The sequence below is a fragment of the Chamaea fasciata genome, unplaced genomic scaffold (assembly GCF_029207755.1).
Source record: "Chamaea fasciata isolate MVZ Bird 193981 ecotype frontalis unplaced genomic scaffold, bChaFas1.0.hap1 SCAF_3, whole genome shotgun sequence".
Lineage (NCBI taxonomy): Eukaryota > Metazoa > Chordata > Aves > Passeriformes > Sylviidae > Chamaea > Chamaea fasciata.
Window position 1 is genome coordinate 31229140 of NW_027094088.1, and position 10812 is coordinate 31239951.

At 51.8% G+C, this 10812-nt stretch overlaps 1 protein-coding gene across 2 annotated transcripts; it reads right to left on the bottom strand.

Annotated features, from left to right (window-relative positions):
- Positions 1 to 4996: 4996 nt before the first annotated feature.
- Positions 4997 to 10004, bottom strand: SIX3 (SIX homeobox 3). 2 transcript variants are annotated; one of them, XM_066178490.1, is made up of 3 exons: positions 8944 to 10004; positions 6363 to 6522; positions 4997 to 5940 (listed from the first exon to the last, which is right to left on the bottom strand). In XM_066178490.1, exons 1-3 carry the CDS (start codon positions 9705 to 9707, stop codon positions 5839 to 5841), a joined length of 1026 nt encoding a protein of 341 aa, XP_066034587.1. In that variant the 5' UTR covers positions 9708 to 10004; the 3' UTR covers positions 4997 to 5838. The 2 variants fall into 2 exon arrangements, with proteins under 2 accessions (XP_066034587.1, XP_066034586.1); XM_066178489.1 differs by having other exon boundaries at positions 5835 to 6522.
- Between the last annotated feature and the right edge of the window lie 808 nt (positions 10005 to 10812).

Genomic DNA, 10812 nt, shown 5'->3' on the forward strand with positions numbered 1-10812 from the left:
TCAGGTACTCTTATCCCCACTGGAGGTATAAAGAAAACTTATTTGTAATAACAATAGAAAATCAGTAACTGAGATAGTTGGGGGTAATGGCAGGAGCGGAGGGAGGGAAGTGAAGTATATTTCTGTATTTACCTAGACGTCTAAACGTTTATCCTCTCTAGAACTAACCTTTCATGTTTAATGAATGAATCTGCATTGCAGGTTTTTTTTTCCTCTCCATGTGCCGGCTAGTTTTAAATCTGCAAGCACCACAAAGAGGCCGTGATCCCATCTGCCTATGATTCCAAATTAAAGTTCAAACGGATGGCTTACGCACTGCTGATCCTGTATCATAGCCTCTCGCGCCCCTTCAATTACTATTTAATAGAATTACAGTGTAAAATCCCAATAGTCTTAAAGAATGTTTTATCACAGACAGAAGAGAGAGAATATGCAGACACCTCCAATGTTATTGAGCTGTATTACTGACCTATTTAGATATTAAAAGGGAATATTCAGTGTTCTACAAGATATTACAAGAGCTCCTTTAATCTGAAAACATGCATATGTGTGTACACACATATATGCCTCTCTATGCGTGGACATTGTATACATCAGCTCCACCCCATCAGTGAGTGTACACATCCAGCCATGCTCTGTGGGTGTGTGCGTTCACCCTTGTCCACAGCACACAAACCCACGCAATTACACATGCTCCTCCAGGTCGTGTCGAAATTCCCGAGTTTTGGTAAACTGCAGCATAACTTTATTGTTGCCAGATATTGCTAGTGAGGTTAATCCAGTAGGAAAGTAATTCTGAAAAATACTCTTCAAATGACCTTATTATTAAATGAGCTTCCCTAAGTGATGTTTCTATGACGACAACCCCCCCCCAAAAAAAACCCAAACAAAAAACAACAAAAAAACCCCAAAAACCAACCAACCGAAAAACACCACCAAAAAAATCCACCCAACCCCCCAACCCCTCCCCCCCAAAAAAAACCCCCAAAACAAACCCATACAACAAACCCCAAAACAACAAACTAAACCAAATATTTGCAGTATAGCTAAATTCCCCTCTAATAACTAGGACTGGAATTTAAGTCAGCCGCAGTCCGGATTTAGCTGTTGTAAATCCTGACTTCTAGTACAGTTCTCATCTTACTTTTTCTACCTGTTCGGCAAAGGACCTGTCTGCCGCAGGCAGAAACGATTCTGCCACTTCACCTCGCTTACAGCGAGGTGATTCTAACCATGCACTTGGAGGTATTTACATCTACACTTTATTCAATACTCTTTAACGTCTTTTTCTCTTGCAGATCGCGAGGTGCCAAGCCACTCTGAAGTCTCCTGGTCTGAAACCACCTTATTTTCAAAATAAAAAAGAGCAGCGTCAAAACCAAAACCTCGCAGCCGTGTTTCCTCCAGACACAGCAACATAAATCCCTTTCGTATCATTTAATCACAGCTATAACCCGACAGTCCTTGCCTTTTGTCATTACCGTGCCAGAAGAGAGTATTTACCATGATTGTCGGTAATATCCTTAGTGCTTTCCCTTCCCAGCTCCTTCTTGCACATACAGAGACACACAGACACCCGCCTCCCTGCCTTCTCCATCCCTTGGTCAGTTTGCAACCGGATGGTTTGGTTCATTTCCCCCCTTTTTATACACTATTTGCAAACTTCTGTATGTCTGGGCTCTGTGCGGGGTGGTGATGTGGCTACAGACCCTCTGCATTTTGTACTCCTGGGTGTGTGTGTGTGTGCGTGTGTGTGCGTGTGTGCGTGTGTGTTGGTGTGTGTCAGTCTGCACAACCGTGTGCGTGTGTGCGCTCTAGAAAAAGGCCATGTTTGTCTGTCCTCTCCCTACACGCGGAATCCAGGCCAGTGCGATGTGGAGCTCAATAAGAAACTGCATGAATAAACACGAATAGAAAGTTGTGCTCAGCTAACCGAGGAAATCAGAGCAATACCAGGGCACCAACGTCCACATTTCTTTTCACTTCGGGCCGGGGCAGTAACCTCATCTGGATATGCTAAAAATTAAGGGCAACGGGCAAGCAGATTCAAGTCCCTCGAAAAGGCTGCCGTAATTGATCAGACAGAGAGAGATGGGGGTGACCGAAGCCCACGCCTGACCGTGGAGGGCCAGCAGCCGCCGCGGCCCAGCAGGCACACAAAGGACCCCCAGCCATGCTAAAGGGCTCGGGCAGCGACCACGGAGAGAGAGAGAGAGGGAGGGAGGCAGGTGGCGTCTGTGGACCCCGGACCTCCACTCCGGGTGGCACGCACGCCAGTGAATCCGGAGCTGGTTGGGGATGAAGGCAGTGTTATAGCAGTGTTATAGGCGAGGGGTGGGCGGTGAGGGGGTTAACTACTGTCTCCAAATTGCTCCGGAACCGGCTGGTCTCGGCCCGACTTCCGACGGGCGGGGCGGGGCAGTGCCCCCGCGGCGGTGGGCGAGGGGCGGTGGTGAGGGACGGCGCGGGCCGGGGGAGCGGGGCCGCCCCGACCGACTCCCGGGGAAGCGGCTCGGTGGGCTGCCGGGCTCAGGCCATCTGCCTCCTGTCCTCTGGCTTTCTCTTAAATATTGATCAGGCGCACTTCAGCTTCTGAGTAATTTCATCTTAATCAGCGGCCGGGCTCGACGCGGATAACAAACTAATGCTGGAGAGGGCCTGTGGATAATGCAGGGCCAGGGGCAGGGAGGAGGCAGCCCTCCGATTTGGCGGGGCTCGATAGGCCCTATCTTCCCGGGGCAGATGGACTTAGTGGGTGAGAAGGCTTAAACGCAGCTTTTCATAGATTTACACCTCAATCAGCCATTCAGGTTTTTTATGCAAATCCTAAAACAACATCATTTATCCATTACGGAGCCCGGCTTTGAAATGGCATATCATTAGCTGCACCCTTGGCACCCCGAAACCGTGCAGGCACCAACGGCCCCGGATGAGATGTGTCCTCTCCCCCCACAAACCCCGCCGGCTCCAGGGAGAGGCGGACACCCCCAGCGCGGCTGGGGCAGCTCCTCCTTCGGGTTTGGGCTGGGAATCCGACCAAAGGAGCAACTTTTTGGGGATAGGGGTGGCAAATGGCGTGGGAGAGTAAAGGCCCTGCCCTTAAGATTACGCTGTGCTGGAGTTAAAGGCCAGGTACCGGTGGGGAGAGGCTAAGGGCGTTCTCTGGCCTCCCCTAGGAGCCACAATAAGACGGGGCGATCTTCGGGAGGCTTAATCAGAGGGAAGAAAAATCCAAACCTACCAGTGTGAGGCTGAGCTGAGGTAAATTATTGCTGCCGGCTTGACGCCTTCTAGCTGCAGCTTCGAGACGCAAAATGAAAAGAAAGGAAAAATAATATGTCCCAAACTTTCACGCCTCTGAATCCTTTCAGGTATTAAATTCTGTTAAAAACACTGCTGGATGAGAACGACACTACTACCGCAGAGGAACAGAAAACAGTGTACCGACATCAAAGACCTTCCTACCCAGTCCTGGAAGGCCAGTTCGTTCTTCTAAAGGCTTCTCCTCCGCCTCACTGCCGGCGGGGAGAGAAAAAACAACCCAATCTCTACTAGCGTGAGACCCGGCGAGGGTGCCGGCCACTGGGGAACCTTTTATCCCCTCCTGGGTAATATTTTCCCCTTAAAAAGCCGCTTGGGGGAGGGGAAGAACCAGGTCCATCACACCACCCACGCGGAACACGGGAGCCTTATTGTGTGTCTGCCCACAGGCAATTCCCGTCCACTTCAGTTTCGTAGGACCGGGATTTATTTGCTGTTAACTCCCCACTCGTGTTGACGAGGGGCCAGCGGCACGGCCAGAGCTGCCCGTGGGGAAGATCCTGCAGCGGAGCCGCGCTTTGAGCCACGACGGGGCGGCCGCAGCCCGGGGCCGTGCGTGTCCTTTAGCGCGGGGGCTCCCTCCACACGCGGGGACGTGTTCCGGACGTGCTCGCTGCGCTCACAAGCGCGGCTTTTCCTCAGGGGAACCTCAGGTGTGCGAACGTATTCACACATCAGTTTATTCCTTAAAATTACCCATTAGTGGCTCGGTCTAAAATCTCGCACCCTGTGGCGGTTCTCCCAAATCCACAGGTAGCCTCTTGAGGCGTGGGGGGAAGGGAGGAGGGGGAAAGAGCCCACGCGCTTTCTATGTCTCCCCGCAGACCTAGCTCGGACTCCAGTAAAAAAAGGGAGGAGGGAAGAGAGAGAGAGGACTCGGGCAACACAAAGGTAGATCGGAAGTCCATATTAGTTTGGAAATGGTCAAGAAATTCCAGGCACTTTTCTCTCTAAACCCCTAGTAATATTCAAAATTGTTTTTTCAAGTAAAAACAAGTTTAGAATTTACCTCTTGCTAATTCACGGCTGAATAATCTGCCCAGGGCAAAGCAAAACTTTAAGCAAAAAGAAAAAAGAAAAAAAAAAAAAGAAAAAAAAAGGGGGGGGGGGAAGGAAAGAAAGAAAGATGCTGAAATACTGTTAGTCATGCAAATAAAGGCTTCTTTCAGCACATTACAATATACTCCGGATTCGAGGGGAGGAGCTGCAACCCGTTAAGGGCGAGGAGTTTTTGTTTTTGTTTTCATTTAAAGCTACAAAACAAATCCCGAAATGTCTTAACCGCTCTCTGGAGACACCAGTCCTTGCAGACAGGCGGTTCAGGAAGCCTTTATAGTTCTCAGTGCACAAAAAAATGACCGGGATGGGGGCAAACGATGGAGCCGGCCGTGGCGGAGGGGATACGGAGGGGCACGGCCATGCCCCGCGCCGCCGCCGCTATATCAGCGCTGTGTCCCCGTTGCCGCCCGCAGCCTCCTCGCAGGGTCTTTTCGTCCCTGTAAAATCCCTCCGGGATGTCCCGCCGAGCCGGGGAAGGCGGGGGCCAGAGGGGCGTAGGGGCCGCGCAGCGCTGCGCGCCCCGCGGCGGGAGAGAGTGCGGGGCCAGCAGCCCACGGGGTAGGAGGGATTTTCCGTGGCGGACAGAAACACCAACATCTCTGGGTAGATAAGAAAATGGAATACTGTATTTGATTTAGAAAGTTTGTACATATAGGTAAACACGCAGTTAAGGAAACAATAGTTTAAGCGTCCTACGTGAAGTTTAAGAAGAGACCCCCCAAAGCCGCTATGAAATACTCAAAATAGCTTTTGCATAAGATAACTACAGTTGCACCCTAAGCTTTTTTTTTTCTTTTTCTTTTTTTTTTTTTTTCTATCGCTGAGGTCCCTTTTGGAAACCTAGCACGTCAGATTTTGACAGCTAAGTTTGTGCAAGGAACACCGAGTCAAGGAAAATAAAAAGGAGAGAGAGAGAAAGGGTGGGAGGGAGATAGAGAGAGGGGAGGAAGAAAGAAAGAGGAGAGCAAATATCATATACAAGCATTTCTACACATATATTACAAACTGGGAAAATGACCGCATCATTAAGATATACATAATTCATATAAAATTTTGAAATAAAAATAAAAATCTGTTACAGTCATAACTATTCTTTTTCCACATTTATAACCAGTACCCACACAGGCAGTGACAGAAGTGTAGAAAAAAAGGTGCTTACGAATAAAATGATTGTCTGCGGAACAAAAAAACAGAAAATTGCATCTTGGCTGGACCATCACTTGGACTAAAAAAAAAAAAAAAAAAAAAGAAAAAAAGAAAAAAGAAAAAAAGAAAAAAAAAGAGAAAGAGAGAGGAAGAGAGAACGAGAGAGAAATAGGACCAACAAAAAGGCGATAAACATTTGTTATTTCCCTCTTCAAGGAGTTCCTTTTTAAATTTTTTTTTTTATTTTTGATTTTTGTACAAATTCGATGGGAGTTTGCATTTGTTTGTCTGGTTTCTGTTTGTTTTCCTTTACTATAGAGAATATTTTTTCCCAGATACAAATTTAATCATCATCATCATGCAAGTGGGTGAAATGCGTCCATGGAAAAGCGCAAAGGAGAAATCGTGCTTGTCCTAAAAAGAATACAATTGTCACTTTTGCTTTGTTTTTTGTTTTTTTTTTTCCTTTCTTTTTATATATATAATAATTATTATTTCCCGCCCTCCCCCCACCCTTCCCGCTGCAGCACCAGCGTTTGTGACTGTTGAAGTTTTAGCTCCATCTCTTGGTGGTGGTGTTGGCTGACGGTGGTGGTGGTGGTGGATTCTCTGATCCCTGTCTGTTTGTTTGCTATTATGTTTGGGTCGGGTTTGGCCTTTTCTTTCCTCCCGGCTGTGTGTGTGCGTGCATGCGTGTGTGTGTCCTGATTCTAGGTTGCCTCGGTTTGTTTTGCTCGGGACGGGGAGAGGGTGCTTGGCTGTTTGGATTTGGATTTTTTTGTTTGTTTGTTTGTTTTCCGATATCATACATCACATTCCGAGTCGCTGGAGGTTACCGAGAGGATGGAGGTGCCCGTCTCGGCTCTTTCTGTCAAACTGGAGACGCTGGTGGTCGGGCTGGCCGCCGTGGACGGAGACTCGGCCGAGCTGTGTGTCGGGCAGCCGGGCTCTGCCAGCGACCGCATGCCGCTCTGTCCTATCGCCTGGTGCTGGAGCCTGCATCGCGCCGGGAGACAAAACAACAGCACAGCCCCGCTCAGACACCGGGCGCGGCCGAGGGGACGGCGCCCGCCCGACCCTGCGCCCTCCCGGTGACGGCCGCTCCCGCGGCCCGGCCCGGCCCGGAGCGGACCCTCGGCCGCAGGCTGCGGCCCCGGCCCGGCCCGGCCCGGCCGCTCTCCCGCAGCGCCCCGGGCAGCCCGGAGCGGCGGCGGGATGCAGGGCCAAGTCGAGCGCCCGGGCCGCGCCGGCCGCGCCGCAGGGTCAGGCCGCCTCGGGGGGCACAGCGACAGCGGCCGCGGTCTGAAACGGGACGGGGAGTGAGAGGACAAGCGCTTCCCTGTGCCCGCGTTCGGAAAACACGAGCAGCGCCTTCTCCTTCCCCGGAGTGCCATTCATTCATCCCCGCAGCACGGCGGGCCTAGGAGAAACCCTGTGTGGGTGAGCCCCTTTAAGGCTTGGACACCGCGAAAAGCTTCAAGGAGCGCTCCGTAGCGGGCAAGAATCTTACCGGATCCCCATTTTGTGCTCCGGCTAACACCTGCCTAAATATTTCCCAGTGCACAGACTCTCTGGGTCTGCGGTAGGGAAGGAGGGAGGTCCTGTCCCAGGGACGCAGCGCTATGAATAAAATAAAAGAAGGAGAACGTGGAACACAGCGCTTCTCTCCCCTCGAAATTTGAGTCGTTTTTCAATCTGAAAGCCATAGTCAGCTTTAAAGAGCTTGTTCTTTCATTGTCAGCGCTTAAGGGAATATTACCTTTGAATATTTTTTTAAGAGGCAATAAATATTTTTAGGTTCCTAGCATATTGTAAATATTGCTCTGGGTCCGTTTGTTCCACTCGAAACCCAAAGAAAGCCTGATTCAGAGATAAGGGCTAAAAGTCCTGGACTGAGCAGCCAACCTCAACCTCTAGCGCCCAGGATTGCCAATGTGAATCAAAACACACTCTTTGCTCAAATGTTTCTCACCGGAGTACTTTTTATTTAACTTCCTGCAAAGAACAGAAAAAATGTAGCCCGTTTATTCTACATTTCCCATTATTTTAAGTTGTCTAATTTCAGGGTCTTTTATTTTTCTCCCATTTACAAATCCTGGTGCATTCATCTGCTGTCAACAGCGTTGAGTCAACAAAAGCATCCGTAGGCAACTTCTGTTTATTTACAGTCCTAAGCTGATCTGTTTTCCATTTAATGGAAATTAAATAGCCAGGCACTTTTAGGTTGCATTTCTCCTACAGAATCTTTAATCAGTAGCACCAGTGCTATAATTAGGAGGAATTTAGGAGACAGCATTTATAAGAAAAAGTTTTTGTTTACATGCTTACAGTGGTAGCGAAACTTAAATTAAAATAAAACCAATGTGTCAAACCAGATTAAGGGTCCGTTTTCATTTGCAAACTAACTTTTACGACAGTAATGAGAAAGAAAGAAAAAAAAAAAGCAGAAGGAAGGAAGAAGGTGCCTCGCTTTTATCGTGGCAAAGCAAAAAAAGGAAAAAAAAAAAAAAAAAAAAAAAAGACACCGAGAGGCACTCAAATAAATGCAAGCGTAAATGCACAGGAAACACAAGACCAGGAGGCCAGGTCGCCATGTGGTGTAAACACAGAAATGGAGATGCAGGGGAAAAAATTTCCCGGTCTCTTAAACGATTTTTATTTAGGGTTTTTTTGGGGGGTTTTGTTTTGTGGTGGTTTGCTTTGTTTTTTGTTGGGTTTTTTTGTGGGGTTTTGGGTTTGTTTTTTTTTTTTTTTTTCTCCCTGAGCCAAAGAGCTCTGGGGTACGCCTGTGCTGGTCCCGCTGCGCATGCAGAGCAACACGAACAATTGTAGCGGAGCCGCCGGCTCCGCCAAAACCCGCTCTGAACCGCGCAGCCTGCCTCGGCCTTTCGGCGGGGAAACCGCGCCAGAGCTCGGCCAGGCACAGATCCCGGCGAGCCGAAAGCCAAACTGGGGCCCGCCGACCCGAGGCCGGGGGGTTTCCCGTCCTCCGCGCCAGCCGCTGGTGCAGGAAGGGAGGGAGGCCGGGAGAGTCGGGCGCTGCCCCCGCCGCAGCCGACGAGCTCCGCGCACATCTACACACACGAGCTGCCCACGGAGCTGCCCACGCCCGCCGGGAGCCCCAGCCCTGTCCGCACCCCGGGAGCCCGTAGGGAGCCGAGGCAGTCTTGGAGGCACCGTCAGGCAACTTTGAGCCGTGCCTATTCCCCTCGCATCCCTGTGGCTGCCGGGAGGAGACCTACCCGCCCGGCGGGGGAACCGATTTCTCCCCGATGGAGAAAAGGAGGAGGAAAGGAGAGGCAGAGGCGCGCTGCCGCCCAGGCGGCTGCCGAGCAGCGGAGCGCGGCCGCCCGCCCGCAAGGTCCCGCCGCCCACCTCGCCCCCCGCCCCGGAGAGAGGAACGGCAGCCCCACTGACCTGTTTTTAGCCGCCGCTGCTCTGTCTCTTTGCCTTCGGTTTTTGAACCAGTTGCCTACTTGTGTGGGGGTGAGCCCCGTGGCCTGAGCCAGTTCCCTTTTCTTGCTGGGGTTGGGGTAAGGGTCCTGCAGGTACCACTCCCTCAGGAGGCTGCGAGTCCTCTCCTTGAAGCAGTGCGTCTTCTGCTCGCCATCCCAAATGGTCCTGGGCAGCGGAAACTTCTTCCTCACCCTGTATTTATCAACCGGCCCCAGCGGGCGACCCCTTAGCTTCTCGGCCTCCTGGTAGTGCGCTTCTAGCCACATGGCCTGCAACTTGCCGTGGGACTCCTTGGTGAATTTGTGGTTCTCCAAGATGTGGTAGAGGTCTCGGAAGTTGCCCGTGTGGAAGGCCACCACCGCCCGGGCGCGGAGGATGGACTCGTGCTTGTTGATGGCCTCGCATGCCCCCGGTGCCACCGGCAGCGACCAGAGGAACCTCCCCAGCCTTTCTATGTCTCCAGTCTCCTCCAGCGTCTCGCAGACGCTGGCCACTTGCTCCGGGGAGAAGTTGAGTGTGGGCAGCTGAAACATTGACAACTCTTCGTGGGGTGCCCGGGAGCTGCCGCCTCCACCGCCGCCGGCACCGGGGCTGCAGCCCGAGCCGCTGCCGCTGCCGCCGCCGCCGCCGCTGGCGAGAAGGAGGGAGCGGTGGTGCGGATCGGCGGCGAAGTTTGGCAAGAAGAAATGGGTGGGATAAAGCTCTAGCGGGGACCTGAACACCATGGGATGACCGGGGAGAGGGGGAGATAAATCAAGGAGAAAAGAAAGAAAGGGAGGAAGAAGGGAGGAAAGGGCACACGCACCGCGCACGCATCCACACCCGCACACGCACACACAGCCACATAGAGGCACGGGGGCACACACACTCACACGCACACGCGGGCACACGCACACGCGCGCTCACACGCACCCCACACGCACACGCACTCACACACACCCGGCCCCGCGCCGCCGCCGAGTCAGGATTCAGTGATTCAACAGCGATCGCCCTAATGACAACAGCCTCATAATATCTCCCCTAAATCCACAGTGAGTGCAGCGCTGAAACATTTTGTTTCGCTTTTCTATTGGTCTTCTGAGTGTCGTTGTGGCGTTGCCATGGCAGCCTCTGCCAATCACTGTCAGCCCTGCCAATCATTACGGAGTACGTAAGGAAGGTTTTTACCACTTCGCCCAAATGCACGGGGGGGAGGGAAGCCGGGCGGTTGGCGGAAAAGCCTGGTTTGTTGTTAGGATTTTTTTTTTTCCTCCTTAATCTTTGCAACTCCTAATCTCAGCACTTCCCCTTCTCCCTGTCTCTCCCCCCTCCTTCTCCACACCCCTCCTAAATAAGGGATCAAATAATGCGAAAAGCAGTGTGCACATATTTGTTGAATGGGATGAGCAATTAGAGGGTGGAATATTATTGTGATCTTAACGAGCCTCGTTAAAGCTAAAGGAGATATGGGGGAAAAGTAAATGGGCCAGGCTGGGATACACGTTCGGATAAAGGGCTCCTAACTGAGACAATTTACACATGATTTGCACGTAGTTTCACTTCATTCTGCCTATCTGAGCACTAATAGTGCCGGGGAAGAAAAGAAAGATGAGATCATTAGACCCATCCTCACGCCGGTGACCCTCCCAGAAGCAGGCACATACAGTACAGGCTGAGTTTAGCCCCGGTTCACCGAAGAGTCTCTCCTCCCCTTTCCCGCTCCCTGCCCCTCTCCGCGGAAGGAGGGTTCCGCTGCCCGCGGAGTTCCGCGGCCGCTCCGCCTGAGCCGCCCAGGGCGCCCAGCCTGGATCCGCTCCGGCCGCCCGGCTTCGCCACCGACCCCGGCGGCGC

Bases quoted from the DNA above. Each gene is read 5' to 3' on its own strand.
- SIX3 (XM_066178490.1), bottom strand. From the start codon at position 9,707: ATGGTGTTCAGGTCCCCGCTAGAGCTTTATCCCACCCATTTCTTCTTG. The intron at 6,523-8,943 runs GTCAGTGGGGCT...GGCGCGATGCAG, and splicing joins GCAGCGGCGGCTAAAAACAG to GCTCCAGCACCAGGCGATAG. The intron at 5,941-6,362 runs GTAACCTCCAGC...TATTCTTTTTAG, and splicing joins CGGGCACCTCCATCCTCTCG to GACAAGCACGATTTCTCCTT.